The sequence below is a fragment of the Odocoileus virginianus genome, chromosome 17 (assembly GCF_023699985.2).
Source record: "Odocoileus virginianus isolate 20LAN1187 ecotype Illinois chromosome 17, Ovbor_1.2, whole genome shotgun sequence".
Taxonomy (NCBI): Eukaryota; Metazoa; Chordata; class Mammalia; order Artiodactyla; family Cervidae; genus Odocoileus; species Odocoileus virginianus.
The window spans coordinates 25,592,362-25,606,806 of NC_069690.1; the positions used below are offsets into that span (position 1 = coordinate 25,592,362).

At 50.4% G+C, this 14,445-nt stretch overlaps 1 protein-coding gene, 1 long non-coding RNA gene and 1 other non-coding gene across 6 annotated transcripts; 1 reads left to right on the top strand and 2 right to left on the bottom strand.

The window, feature by feature from the left end:
- Positions 1–2,041: 2,041 nt before the first annotated feature.
- On the bottom strand, positions 2,042–5,406 carry ASGR1 (asialoglycoprotein receptor 1). Of its 4 annotated transcripts, XM_070478974.1 has the most exons (9): positions 5,236–5,405; positions 4,870–4,953; positions 3,715–3,831; positions 3,487–3,582; positions 3,338–3,409; positions 3,019–3,105; positions 2,780–2,931; positions 2,598–2,704; positions 2,042–2,458 (listed from the first exon to the last, which is right to left on the bottom strand). In XM_070478974.1, exons 2-9 carry the CDS (start codon positions 4,934–4,936, stop codon positions 2,296–2,298), a joined length of 861 nt encoding a protein of 286 aa, XP_070335075.1. In that variant the 5' UTR covers positions 4,937–4,953; positions 5,236–5,405; the 3' UTR covers positions 2,042–2,295. The 4 variants fall into 4 exon arrangements, with proteins under 4 accessions (XP_070335075.1, XP_070335078.1, XP_070335077.1 ...); XM_070478977.1 differs by lacking the exon at positions 4,870–4,953 and having other exon boundaries at positions 5,236–5,406; XM_070478976.1 differs by lacking the exon at positions 3,715–3,831 and having other exon boundaries at positions 5,236–5,406.
- A 3,847-nt stretch (positions 5,407–9,253) lies between these two features.
- LOC139038945 (uncharacterized) lies at positions 9,254–11,294 on the bottom strand. The gene is made up of 2 exons (XR_011492050.1): positions 11,103–11,294; positions 9,254–9,777 (listed from the first exon to the last, which is right to left on the bottom strand). It is a non-coding gene; the product is annotated as an uncharacterized lncRNA (long non-coding RNA).
- A 541-nt stretch (positions 11,295–11,835) lies between these two features.
- LOC139039294 (small nucleolar RNA SNORA1) lies at positions 11,836–11,969 on the top strand. Its single transcript, XR_011492613.1, has one exon. It is a non-coding gene; the product is annotated as a small nucleolar RNA SNORA1 (small nucleolar RNA).
- Positions 11,970–14,445: the final 2,476 nt, after the last annotated feature.

Here is a 14,445-nt window from a genome sequence, read left to right on the forward strand (position 1 = left end):
AACTCATAAGTGTCCATAAAGTCTTCAACTGTTTGTCCTGTTAACTCCCATCTGGGTTGTAGGTTCTATTTGTTAGACTTTTCTCTTCCATGGTATTATTGATTTTCCTACCATGTTGATGATTCTGGGTTGTGGGTTCATCTTTGCATCTGTTAACTATCTGTGGATGCAGCTTTTGTTCACACTGGGGTGGTTCTGTTCCTGTGGGCATTGCAGAAGGTAAGATAGTCCCAGTGAAATGAGCAGGACGCTGCAGGGACCTCCAGATACAAAAGCTCCTCTATATCCCCAGTCTCTTGTTTATTAAAAAAAAAAAAAAAAGCTGTAGATTCCCAAGCCTCCCCTGAGTCACAAAAGAGCAAGCTCAAGAAGTTAACGATTAGAACAACAGTCACAGAATCTTTAGTTCCTCCCTGAAGGACATAGATAACAGTTTCTGATGCATATTCCTGTGTTGTTTTGCAGATACTAAAATTGCCACCAAATGAAAAAAGTTAACTGCATGATGACTGCATCCAGATTGTAACCATGACATAAGCTGCTCCATCTCGCACAGATCAAGAACTGTAGGAACAAATCAGCTCTGGAACTGAAGATTAACTATACTTAAGACGTTACAGAGTTTGGGATGGACATGTACACACTGCTATAATTTAAATGGATAACCAACAAGGACCTACTGAACAGCACAGGGAACTCTGCTCAATGTTATGTGGCAGCCTGGATGGGAGGGGAGTTTGGGGGAGAATGGATAAGTGTGAGTCCCTTCACTGTTCACCCAAAACTATCACAACATTGTTAATCGGCTATCAGTTTAGTTCAGTCACTCAGTCATGTCTGACTCTTTACAACGCCATGGACTCCAGCATGCCAGCACTCCAACTTCCAGAGCTTGCTCAAACTCATGTCCATTGAGTCAGGGATGCCATCCAACCATCTCATCCTCTGTCGTCCGCTTCCCCTCCTGCCTTCAATCTTTCCCAGAATCAGGGTCTTTTCCAATGAGTCGGCTCTTTGCATCAGGTGGTCAAAGTATTGGAGTTTCAGCTTCAGCATCAGCCCTTCCAAAGAATACTCAGGACTGATATATTCTAGGATTGCCTAGTTTGATCTCCTTGCAGTCCAAGGGACTCTCAAGAGTCTTCTCCAATACCACAGTTCACAAGCATCAATTCTTCGGCACTCAGCTTTCTTTATGGTCCGACTCTTACATCCATATAAGACTACTAGAAAAACCATAGCTTTGACTAGACAGACCTTTGTCAGCAAAGTAATGTCTCTGCTTTTTAATATGCTGTCTAGGTTTATCATAGCTTTTCTTCCAAGGAGCAAGTGTCTTTTAATTTCATTGCTGCAGTCACCATCTGTAGTGATTTTGGGGCCCAAGAAAATAAAGTCTCTCTGTTTCCACTGTTTCCCCATCTATTTGCCATGAAGTGATAGGACCAGATGCCATGATCTTCACTTTTTGAATGTTGAGTTTATGTTATGTTGAGTGTTAATGTTAAGTGTTAATCGGCTCTACCCCAATACAAAATAAAGTTTAAAATATATGAAAAAGAGGACGCTGACCAGAAGACCACTGCATGACCAATTTCAAGATGATTGTCAGAGCTAACCCTGTTGTTATGCACGTAACTTCTGTCCCACCTATGTACCCATGAAACTCCCCTTTAAAACCTCTTGCCCCTTGATTGGCAAGGAGGAGTTGATTTTTTGGGATATGAGTCACCTTCTTCCCTAGATTGCCAACTTCCACAATAAAGCCATAGTTCCTTTTACTCATCTCTCAGTACTGTATTCTTGAGACGTGAGCAACCAAACCTGAGTTCAGTAACAAACCATTAATAATGCTATTTTACAGCTGAAACACAGAAAGCAGACTAGCTTGCCCTAACTTGTATACCTGTAAACAACAAATCCAGGCCTCTTGGCCCAAAGTGCAGACAGTTCTCAGGATGACCCATTGCCTGCCCAAGACTTCCTAGTGCTGACCAGCCCACTCCCGATTCCTAACCCCCAGCAAGCAGACAACTCAATGTTTTGTGTATTTCTCTTCTTTTTACTCTAAAAAAATCCAGTTGACAATAATAACCTGCAAACCATAGAAAGCAGCATGGGTTTCAATCTCCTCACCCCTCTAAACATCATTCTACATTCCTCAGACACCATCCTTCCCCCTTCCCTCTAAAATCTTAGATGAAAATCTAGAAGCCCCCAGATAGAAGGGCCCCAAACCAGGACCCCTACGTCAGGTAAAGGCATTGAGGAAATAAATTAGGGGAGAGGAGGCTCTTAGCTGTCATCGCCTCTGTCCCGTGGGGCCTCACAGACCCAGCGGTAGGGCCTCGGGCAGACGTCATCATTCCAGCGGCCGTCTTCCGTGAAGTGGGCACAGTCCTCACCCCCTCCGAGCCCGTGCCCGTACCAGTCGTCTGGCTGCTCTGGCGCCCAGTTCCTAAAGAGACCAAAGAGATGCGGACCCCAGCGCCTGAGACCCTGAGCCCAGCCGTGGACCCCCCAGCCCCTGGGACCTGCCAGGCTGGGAAGATGGACCATAGATGGAGGGGCAGAGCCTCGGGGACGCACACACTCACTTGAAGCCTGTCTCGTAGTCCGTCCCGTCCACCCATTTCCAGGGCCCATTTTCATCCGTGAGGCCTATCCAGGTATTTACAGGGCCCATGTGGTGCTGGATAAATTTCTGGGGAGAGAGGAGGGGTTGGTGACCTCTCCTTAGACCTGCCAACCTCCCAGCCGGGCCCTACCAGAACCTCACCTGCTCCTCCCAGGAGCCCACCACCACTAGGTGGGCGTTCTCTAATTGGCAGTACTTCTCTGCCTCCGGCCAGGGCTTCCCGGAGCGAGAGAACCAGTAGCAGCTGCCTTCATAATCCATCCAGTTCACTGGGCAGCAGGCCTTTTCAGAGCCTGGGGCGGGAGGCAGAGCGGGTGTGAGGGGCTATGGGGAAGTGGGTTGGGCAGGCAAGCAGGACTGAGCAACCCCCACCCCCTCACCATTGCCCTGGAGGACAGACATCTGACAGCTCAGGCTTCGGAGGTCAGACACAAACTGCTTCACGTGGAGCAGCAAGCTGGAGTGATCTGGGGAGACAGAGGGCAGAGGGGGAGGGGGATGAGGGTAGGGGAAGGCAAGGAAGTCACGAGAAACACTGGGGGCTGGGAAGGTTCTGTCATCTGCCTGCTGGGGCGTGAACATAGATCGCAGATACTTCAGCCACAGTGCCCCTTGGTTTGGTCTGAGAGACCGCGGTACGCATGCGCACTCACATCCCCCCCCCCCCGCCCTCCCCGCCCCACCCCCGCCTCCGCTGACCTGCATTCAGTTCCTGCTGCTGTCTCTCCAGCTGGGACTCCAGGGACTTCATCTTTCTGCCCACATTTCCTCCTAGGGGAGAGACTTGCTCAGTGTCTCAATTGCCCTACTGTTCCCAGCCCCCCAGCCCCAGCCCCAGCCCTCCTCACCCTGAACGCTCAGGGCCTTGACCTTGGCCTCTGTGCTCACTGTGAGGTTGCTGAAGGTCTCTCTCAGGGCCCGGAGCTCCTCCTGCAGCTTGGAGTCTGGGCAGAAGAGGGTGCGGACAGGACAAAATGAGGGGGCTGTTTCTCACATCACAGCAGCCAGCTCTTCCGCCCCCCCCCCCCATCACCTTGCTTCCTTCCCAAACACCCCCTACCCCCTGGGGAACCCACTCTGGGATCCGATCACACAGAGAACCACTAGCAGCAGGAGGCTAAGGCCCATGGAGACCAGGAGGAGGCTGGGTCCGGTGCAGAGACGCCGACTGAATGAATGAGGAGGAGGCGGCCCTGCAAGAGAGGTCAGGGACTCAGGGACAGAGGGGAGCCTGGGGCAGCTCTGGGGTCCTAGGAGGAGGGCAACCTGAGCCTCCTGTAGGAGACTAGAAGGAACTCTATAGATGAAGAAATCTGGGCGGTAGGTGACCGGGAGGAGCTGGATGCATCGAGAGGTGGGAAGGGGTGCGAATCTTTCTGCTGGAGCCCTACCCAGGCTCTAGGCCTTTGCTGGCACCTAGTGGCCGGATCGAGTCACTGCCGCATCCGAACGCAGAGCCTGGAGAATGGAGTTTGCAAGCTGGAGGCGAGGGGGGCGAGGGGGTCTTGCAGGTGGGGCAAGAGAAACGGGTTTCTTGCTCTCCCCGTGGGTCCCACTCGTCTTTGTCTGGGCGCAGGGAGGCAGAGTAACCAGACTTCAGGTCGACCAAGTTGTGCCCACCCGGGAGCCCTGTTTCAGTGAGCTGAAATGCGGGGGCTTCCCCTCCGTTTTTGCTGGTAGTTCATTCCCCAACCGCAGGGCACTGCCCACTCCCTTCTGCCAAGCACTCCATCCTGGCTCAGCCCCAACAGAAACATCTCTACTCGCAGGAGAAAGAAAGAGGGCTTGACTCATCCTCCTCCAGTCAGAGCTCCCCTGAGGCCTGCCACAGACATTTTCTCCTTGACCCAAAGGATCCCTGACACCTGTGCACTCATACATACTCACACTCACACACATACACTTGGCCAAGGCTCACCGGTGTCGGAAGAGGAACGAAGAAGAGGGTCTAACTTCTTGCAGTTAACTCCCACATCCCCTGGGCAACCCCCTCCCCAGGGTCCTGAGAAGCTGGTGACAAGGCTAAGGGCAGGGGGGTCATGAAGGAGCCTGGGGACAACTGCCACCAAGAAAGGGTCTCCAATCCTACACCCTGCACCTCCCCTAAGAGGGGCGGCTCAGACACTACCAACCTTGTGAGCCGGGCAGACCCAGGGAGAGGCAGGGTCAGGGGAGGGGGCGACAGCCATCTAATGCTCGCCTTTCAGAAATGGGGGGAGGTGTCCCCTCACTTTTTCTGTGCTGATGGTCATTCTCCTCGTTGTCCAGATGCTGAAGATCTTGATACTCCTTTGTCATGGTAGGGCCGGCTGGGCCTGAGACCAGGTCAAGGCTGGGGTTAGGGCTGAGGCAGGGGCTGAAGAGCTGGGGTGTGGGGTTCGGTCTCTTTCCAGGTGATCAGTGACTGCGTGGAGATCTTTCTTCTTGCTCCTGTTCCCTCCAGGCCTGACATCCAAAATCTATCTTCTGAAGTTTTTCCACTCTGTCTCCACCCCTCCGGACGTGGACTCCATTCATCCCCTCCCCCACCCCACTCCACAGCTAGTTCCTCCACCTCCTTTCTTCCCCCCAACCCCCTTTCTTCCCCTTTTACTTGCCAAAGGTCTCAAGGTTGACTTGTGGGTCCCTCAATGCTGCGCAGATCCCAGGCTAAGAAACAGGCTGAAGCCTGGAGAAAGCACAGACAGCTCTGGGTGGTGGGAGGGGAGGGGGCAGGGTCCATTCAAAGGCCCTGAGCCCTGTGTGTCTGCCTGTCTGTGTGACTGTGTGTTCAAACACACCAAACCTGGCATCTCCAGTGCCCGGGACTTTGGACGTAAACAGAGGTAGAAATGGATTTGGAACTCAGGGTGGGTGTGGGGGTGGGAGCCACACATCTCCTTCCCAGGGATGGAGAGTCTCCTTGTTCTGTTCCCCATCCTTGCATGCAGCCACCCCACTCAAGGAACTGTTTGGGAGAGGTCCAGACCAGGAGGGGCTGGGGTGCAGCTGGCTGGTTCCCCTCTGCCCCACTCCCCTTTCACTTCCTGTCTCTGAATTTCCCAGAACTGTTGATCTCTCCAAATATCTCTGACCAGGATCAGAGGGCCCGAACTCCACTCTTGCCCAATCCAGGCCTATGACCCTGGCATCTGAGCCTGGGCCTGGCTTCCTGGGGCTCAGTTACCAGACACCCCAGCCTGGGGCTGAATGGCTCTCCTGGGGAGTAAAGTCCTCCAAGCTGCCTGAGGTGCAGGGGGTGGGGGTGGCAGGAAGGCAGGCTTTTACCCACTCAGCTGGATTGGTGCCAGCAAACCTCCAGTGACTTCTGTGTGCTTCTCCCTTGTTGCATGTGTCACCTCAGTCATGTCAGACTCTTTGCGACCCTATGGACCATAGCCCGCCAGGCTCCTCTGTCCATGGGATTCTCCAGGCCAGAATACTGGAGTGAGTTGTCATGGCCCCCTCCAGGGGAGCTTCTCAACCCAGGGATTGAACCTGTGTCTCCTGCATTGCAGGTGGATTCTTTATCCACTGAGCCACCTGGGAAGCCCTTTCCCTCATTACCTCCTCTCATTAGCCCCAGAGCACACCCCTATTTGATTCGGAAATGAGGAAACTGAGGCCCTGAATGGTAAGAGTTTACCCAGAGTCCAAACAGCAGAGGCAAGCCTGGAATGTGAACAACCGGACTCCCGGGACCTGTGTGCTGCTCCCAGAACCAGGGTCCCATCCCGTCACCACAGCTGGGCCCTGGGGTCCCAGAGATACTAAAAGTGATCCCTCACAGCCGCATGGAGAGTTCACGGAGGGCTAAATCCTGGGAGTGTGTGGATTGGAATTATGCTAAATTAGAAACTGGGCTTCTCTGGTGGCTCAGTGGTAAAGAATCCTCCTACCAATGCAGGAGTCACGGGTTTGATCCCTTGTCCAGGAACATCCCACATGCCAACTAAGCCCAGGCACTGCAACTACGGAGCCTGTGCTCTAGAGCCCACAAGCCCCAGAGCCTGTGCTCCACAAGAGAAGCCACTGTAATGGGAAGCCCAGGCCCCACTCGCTGCAACTAGAGAAAAGCCCACACAGCAACTAAGACCCAGCATAGCTAAAAATAAAATAATCAATTAATTAAAAATTTTTTAAGAAATTGGGCGATGTTAATGACATTAGTAAGTCTTGCTTTAGCCCCCAGATATGACATCATGGGAATCCTATGTTATGGTTACTTCAGTGAGAAAACTAGACCCGAGTTAGAAGAGTTTACATTATGTGAGATATTCAGAACACGTCTGAATATTCAGATATTCAAGAACACGTCCCTCGCATAAAATAAGAAGCCCTGGCTGCACCCTCGTTTATGTCTTGAAAAGCCTCACATTGTTTGCATGTACTGGGACTGTGGCCAGTAATTTTGGTGACTACTGGGCTGTTGATTTCGCTTGCTCTGATATTATCAGTTACAATCTGCTTTATTCAGGCAAACAAACCTACGCTGTTTCGGTCAGAATACCGGTTACCCTTACAGGAGTGAGGATTGGAAGGAGTTTCTGGGTGATGGAAATGTTCCACTGCTTGATCTGGACGCCGGCTGCAAGGTTGCAAGTTTGTAAAACTGCCGAAACCCATACACTGAAGATCTGTGCATTCTTCTATTTGCATATTATACTGGAATAAGATGTTCTTATAAGCTAGTTCTATGCTATAACCATGTTCCCAAACCCATTGCTTAGGGAGCAGTCCGTGAACCAGTAATGAAAAACACCCCAAAGTCAACAACTTTAGGGTGAGAGAGGTGATGAAACACCATGAGGAAAGCCAGATAAACAACATGATACACCCGGTGGCTGACTTACAAGCCAGCTCTCTCTGTGAGACCAGAGATAACCCTGAGAAACCAAGAAATAGCTAGAAACAAAACCATGACACATGGTGGTAGACACATGCACCGAGAGAACTCTACATCTATCCCTTTAAGAATATATACCTTGGGAATTCTCTGGTGGTCCAGTGGTTAGGACTCTGTGCTTTCATTGCAGCGGCAAGGGTTTGATCCCTGATTGGGGAACGAAGATTCCACAAGCTGTGTAGCACAGTCAAAAAAAAGAGAGCGAAAATATATACTTTGCAAGGTCTTCAGAGACAGAGCCTCATGTGTTCATTTTCTATCGCACCCCAAACGTAGTGGCTTGAAATGACACCCATTTATTAGCTCACAGCTCTGTAGGGCAGAAGTCCAAGAGGAACCCCAGCTGAGTTCCCAGCTCAGGGTCTCATGAAGCTGAGATAGAGGTGCTGGCAGGACCATATTCATTTCTGGATGCAAAGGAGAAGAATCTACTCTCAAACACATTCCAGTTGTTGACAGAATCCACTTCCTCGCAGCTGTAGAACTGAGGTCCCCATCTCCTTGCTGACTGGTGGTCGGGGGCCACCCTCTGTTCCTCGAGGCCACCTGCCTTCCTCATCACATGACACTCCCCCCGCGCACCCCGTCTGCAAAGTTAGCAACAGTGCCTGGTATGCTTCTAGAACTCCAGATCTCTCTGATTCCCCCTGTGCTCATGGGATTAGATTAGGCCCACCTGGAGAATCTTCCTGTCCTAAGGTCAGCCGTGTACACAACATACACAAAAGCTTAAGAATGGGAGTCCAAGGGACTTCCCTGGTGGTTCAATGGTTAAGACTCCACGCTTCCAATGCAGGGGGTGCAGGTTCAATTTCGGTCAGGGAACTAAGATCCTGTGAGGTGCAGCCGAAAAAAAAAAATTTTTTTTTAATTGAAAAAAAAAAGCGGGGGGAAGTCAGAGGTGATAAAACACTTTGAAGAAAGCCAGATGAAGGACACAATACACTGGATGCTGAATTACAGGTCAGCCCCCTGTACGATATGTATGGCTATCTGTAAGTTTCACTACCTACAACGTAATGATTGAGAGAGCGCTGGCAGCATGCTCACAGGTGCTGGGGAGGACAGCAGGATTGTCGGAGCCGATTGTAGAACTCCGCCTCATTATGCAGAGTGAACCTGTTCCCTCTGAGTCCTCTTCCCCTCAGGATGCAGAGAGCAATTCAGAGAGCCTAGGCTCCAAACCTGGGAATCCCACCTCCAGGGTGGTCGAGAAAGGCTCCCTAGTGGAGGTCTGTGAAGCTGGTCTGAAAGAACAGGAAGGATTTTATCAGTTGTAATAATCAAGTTTCTCTTCAGTGGGATAAACGGCCAGAGGGGTGGCTTGGGCCGCCCTGAGGAGAGCCTTGAATCTCAGGGGAAGGTAGCCTGAATGCCATTCAGGAGCACAGAGATCTCCTGACTGGGAGGACACGCGCCCCAAGGGGGTCACAAGATCATCCATTAAGCGAGTGGCAAGAGCATTTAGGGAATTTCCTGCCGGCCCAGGGGTTAGGACTCCATGCTCTCACTGCTGAGGGCCTGGATTCAATCCCTGGTTGAAGGACTAAGGTCTCAAAAGTTGTATGGTCCTGTCAAAAAAAAAAGAACCTTTATATATATTTTTATCTCTTTTCTTTAGAGGTCTACTTGGGGATATGCGTTATAGTGTACATAATAGACTTGTACAGTGGTATATGTGTATTATTGATCTATTGCTGTAAAATGATCCCTCAAAAAAAAAAAAGCAATTTAAAACAAGGAATATTTATCATCTCAGTTTCTGGGGGTCAGGAATCTAGGTGCAGCTTAGCCAGTTGGTTCTAGCTCAGAGTCTCTTATGAGGTTGCAGTCGGATGTCATTCAATGCTTCGTTTGTTTGAAGACTTGACCGAGACTGCAGGACCAGCTTCCAAGGAGACCCACAGGACTGGCAGGTGAGTGCTGACTGTTGGCAGGCAGCCCCTCCACAGGACTGCTTGAGCGCCCTCACAACATGGCAGCTGGCTGCCCCCAGAGCAAATGATCTGAGAGCACAAGGTGGAGGCTGCAATTTCTTCTATGGCCCAGCCTCAGAAGTAATGCTCCATCATCTCCACAATGTCCTAATGGTTCCTCAGTGCAGAAGGGAAACACGCCAAGAGTGTGGATGCCGGGGGTGAGAATACTCAGGGGTCATCTTGAAGGCTGACTCCCACAGGATGGCCGGAATTATTAGATGAGTGAATATACACTGGGGGACACTCACTTGAAAGCACTTTACTGATGTTGGCACCTGAACAACAAAGTTAAAGACTTTAACTTTAACTTTAAAGTTAAAGTCTTTAACAAAGTTAAAGACTACAGCAGCCCATGACATGTCAACCCACTCTAGTATTCCTGCCTGGGAAATCCCATGGGAGGAGGAGCCTGGCAGGCTACAGTCCCTGGGGTCACAAAGAGTCAGACATGACTCAACTGAGTTAGCACATACACACGCATGCACAGAAGCTCATGAGGAGCTGCAGGCAGGGCAGTGGTGAGGTCAGAGCTGTAAGCTGAGCAATGGCCTGGCTTTGGGGTGGCTGACGGTTCAGAGGTGCCCTCCCCGAGAGACAAAGAGCTCAGCCAAGAGGCCGCTGATCTGGTCCCATTGAGAAAGTGTGAGGCTTGAGGCCAGAGAGGGAAGGTAACCCGGACAAAAGTTTGCAGAAGGCTAAGTGGACCCCTGGAGACCAGAGATTTCTGGTGATGATAAAGCCAGAGTCCTGGGTGCTGCCCTGTGATGAGGGCACAGTGTGAAGAAATCAGCCCAGGATAGAGTTTCCACCTGTGGGGAGAAGCAGAAGAAAGAGCCCCAGGAAGTGGGGGTGACCTTCAGGGCCAGATCTGGGGAACCCAAGTGCCAGATTAAAGATGGTCAAGGAGAAAGGGGGCTAGGCCTCCTATCAGGGTGAGTCAGGAAGACGGAAGTGCTTTTCTGGCAGCTGGAGGCAGAGCCCTGGGCAGCTGGGGGATGAAGAAAGGGTTGGTGGGGAGAGGGGGTGTGTGGACACTGGGAAGGAAGGGTACTGATGGCCAGAGGTCCCCAGGAAAGATGTAAAGGGGATGGAAAACTAGCGCAGCAGAAAGAACCTGGAGGCCACTGTCAGATGGATCTGAGTTCATTTTATCTGGAAAGTGCTTTAATGCCCACCTGAGAGCCAGGTCAAGGTTAAATAAGCTCATGAGCGGAAAGCCCTTAGCACAGTGGCACATACCAAGTGCTCTGTGCACACTATTTTTATCATTGTTATTAGCAGGACAGCCAAGAGTTGCATTATCTCAGAGCCTCTGCAAGAGGGGAGAGGGGAAGGCTGGTCAGCAGAGCAGGGGGTGTCTTTCCCCAAATCCCAGAGGGTGTGAGCAACTTCCCTGGGACACAGCTGGGGTCCTGGGGTATTTTCTGAGTTAAGACAGCCCCCTCCCGTTCTGTGGAGAAGGAGAGCTGGGTCCTGACCCCTCAGCCCTTGCCCACACCTCTCTGAGTGCTTTCAACCTGGCATTTGGAGTGGACCCCAGACACAGAAGGTTGGAATTGCAGCCGCCTCTCATCACCCCGCAGACTGCAGAGTCACATACCCAGCATCCCAGTAGACGAGGTGATGACAAACAGCCAGAGGGGCACAGAGGAGGCTCAGTGCAGACCTTCCAAAGACGGTGACCTGTGGTTCCCCAGATCTAGCCGAGGCTGACTTGGCCTTGGGTGGAGGGAAGACAGGAGAGGCTTGGGAGATGCACTCGGGCTGGAAGGGCTCAATGCCAGGAGTTTAAAAGGTGACCTGATAAGCCCACCCAAGGGCTACAGCATCCCCTCCCTGGGACAGAGTGAGAGCCCCCCTGCCCCGCCCCCTCCCACTCCCACAGGTGGTCCTGGCCCTGGCTCCACTGTGTTTTGTGCTGGGACATCCAGGGTCCTGTGACCCAGGATTCTCTCTGGGACTCCTCCTTCCTACTTTGATTTAGAGGGTGAAAATTTTAAAACTCCAAATGCTTCCAAGTTTTGTTTAACTCTCAGTTTTACTCAGTAATAGAGAATAGATCAAGAGGCCAAGAGCAACCATCCTTACCACATTCTAATATCCGCCAGGCAGTGTGCCATAGGTTTTATGTGTTTTTTCCCTTTATTCCTCGCAAGAATCCAACCAGGTGGTTATTGTTCCCATTTAACAGCTAGGGAAACTGAGACCCAGAGAAGTGGAGCTCCTTGGCCAGTGAGCGACACCACATCTCTCATCTGGAAACTCATGACCACCTCCTCCCTGGCTCTCTACTGCCCCCTATTGTACCTTCTCCACCAGGACCCAACCTGGCCACTCCCATCCAAGGGAACTTTTCCCAGCGTTTATAACATCCACCTGATGGTTAATGTGGCTATACTGAGAACACAGGTTTTGCTTCTGTCATTGTAATTTTCTTGCAGTGGTGACAGTGAGACCTGTAACTTTTTTTTTTTTTTTTTGCTAGGCTCATGAGTAAAAGTTGGATATAACAGGGTTTTCAATATTAGGAAAGATGAAGGAATAAATAGCAACCTACTTGCTACATTTAACTTCTAGAGTCTTAAAGTAAATTACTTGAGGAAACTGGATCCCAAAGATTACAGGTGGGGAATTCTTAAGTGTGTCCATATTCCACTGGTGCTCAAAGAGGCTCAACTAAAAGAATTATGGGCTGACTTACATAACAGCTGTGGATTGGGCAAAACTTTTTGAAAGAGCTATCTTATTTTGAAGATTATGACTGTGGAGGAACCAAGGTGATTGGCAGTGGAAAGAATCAGTGGAATTTTAAGGAATGCGAAATTCATTAAAATTTTATTGACTTAGATAAATTTTGCCTATGTTATACACAATTCAAAAGAAAGAAAAAAACTCTTTACACTTTAAAAAAAAAACAAAACCCAAAAACCCACCTGAAGGCCTCAGGCCTGGCCGACTCCTCTGGCCTCCTTTCTACTTCTCTCCCTCAACCCTGCTCCGCTCCCTGACCTCCTCCTGCTCAACACTACAAACTTTTTCCTGCTTCACTTCCTCTACCTGGCACACTTTCCTACCCCAGACTTTGTCCGCTCTCAACTCAAAGGCTGCTCCAAGAAGAGACCTTCCTGACCACCCTGTGTCAACCAGCAAGGACACACCCCCAGCAGTCACTTCCTTTCTTCAACAGAATCATCATTACCTTAAATTCCCTGAACACCCTTACTTCCCACTGTCTGTCTCCACTGAGGAGACCTAAGTTCCCTGAAGGCAGGAATACTGTGTCCCCAGCATTTCAACACTGCCTGGCACCAGGGGAGATTCAAAATAAGTATTTGTTGAAGGGAGTAGACAGAGGTGGAGAGGACACAGGCTTTTAAAAAATAATAAATTTAAAAATAAATAAAAGTGGTGAGGGGGGAAGGAGTCAGTTTTTGAACTCATTGGAAAAGTCCCTAATGCTGGGAAAGATTGAGGGCAGAAGAGGGTGTCAGAAGATGAGATGGCTGGACAGCATCGCTAATACGACAGACATGAACCTGTGCAAACTTCGGGAGATGGTGAGGGACAGGGAGACCTGGTGTGCTGCAGTCCATGGGGTCGCAAAGTCGGACACGACTGAGCGACAACTGTGTGGGAGCCCACTGTAAAGAGCTCTTTATAGATTTGGAAGAATTCATCCCAAACTGCTAATATGCTTCTCTCTAAGGGGATATGGAATGAGATGGGGAAGGAACTTTTTTTAACCATATGTATTTCTATATTTATTTGCAGTTTTATAAGGTACATGTATCAGTTCTGTAATCTAGAACACAACGCATGCAGAAGCAGGGGATTTTAACCCCTTCTTGGTGAATTCTCCTTAACCCCTTAGATACAGACGCATTACCTGCACACACCTTCCTCAGCTCACAGCTTTCTCCCTTCGGGCCCAATGGTAGAGAATGTGAGCACAGCCTCAAACCATTTGCTCCTACGCAGAACCATGCTAAAAGAAGGGTTATGGGGAAAAGTGGTGCTTCTCCGTCCAAGCAAGACCTCAGAATCATCAAGGAGGGTTCTTGAAAGGCAGACGGCTGGGCCTGGCCCCCAGGACTGGCCTCTGCTGGATACAGCGCTGCTCAGAAAACCTTGGGGCAGTCCAGAGAGGACCTCTGGTTTAAGGGTCACACCTCTGGGGATCTCTGCCTCTAGCCTTGGATCCAGTCAAGTGAGGGCAGCCCCCCACCCTCCCAACCCCTTCCCATACCTACCTCCCCAGCCCCGTCACCTGAACACTGCCCCTGAGGGTTAGTCTTTTCCATCCAACTCTTAACTTTGTCAGGGAGGGCTACAAAAAAACTGCCCTTTTGCACAGTTCAGGACTTAACCACCCCACCTCAGCCTTCCTTTCTAGGGTCCCTGAATGAGAGAGAAATGGGTAGGTGGGATCCTCCCAGCAGTGCCAGCAATGGCTCATTTATGCTGTAGTTGAGGTGGAGTAAGAAGAGCCTGTCAAGCATATGAACAGTGGCAGAAGCGAAGCTGGGAACCAGTATCCAACAGAGCACCTGAGAAGCTTCAGTTAGGACCTAAAGCCAGGAACATCTGACTCCCTAAAAGAACCACATTTTCTCCTTCGTAATATATTTTATATGTATACATGTACATATATGCATGCATACATTCTTAGTCGCTTAGTCACATCTGACTCTTTGGGATCCCATAGACTGTAGTCTGCCAGGCTCCTCAGTCCATGGGATTCTCCAGACAAGAATACTGGAGTGGGTTGCCATTACCTTCTCCAGAGGATCTTCCCTGACCCAGGGATCAAACCAGGGTCTCCTGCATTGCTGGCAGTCTTTACCGTCTGCACCAAGAGGGAAGCCCACATACATACATATATATACATATACATATATGTAATGGACCATTTCCCTTTTTGCCTTGTGTACCAGGAAGTTCAG

What these genes read in the sequence shown, in the direction of transcription:
- ASGR1 (XM_070478974.1), bottom strand. Translation starts at nt 4,936, where the DNA reads ATGACAAAGGAGTATCAAGATCTTCAGCATCTGGACAACGAGGAGAAT. An exon ending in CTGTGTGATCGGATCCCAGA is followed by an intron (nt 3,583 to 3,714) that starts GTGGGTTCCCCA and finishes TCTTCTGCCCAG; the next exon opens with ACTCCAAGCTGCAGGAGGAG. An exon ending in TGGGCTCCTGGGAGGAGCAG is followed by an intron (nt 2,705 to 2,779) that starts GTGAGGTTCTGG and finishes CTCTCTCCCCAG; the next exon opens with AAATTTATCCAGCACCACAT.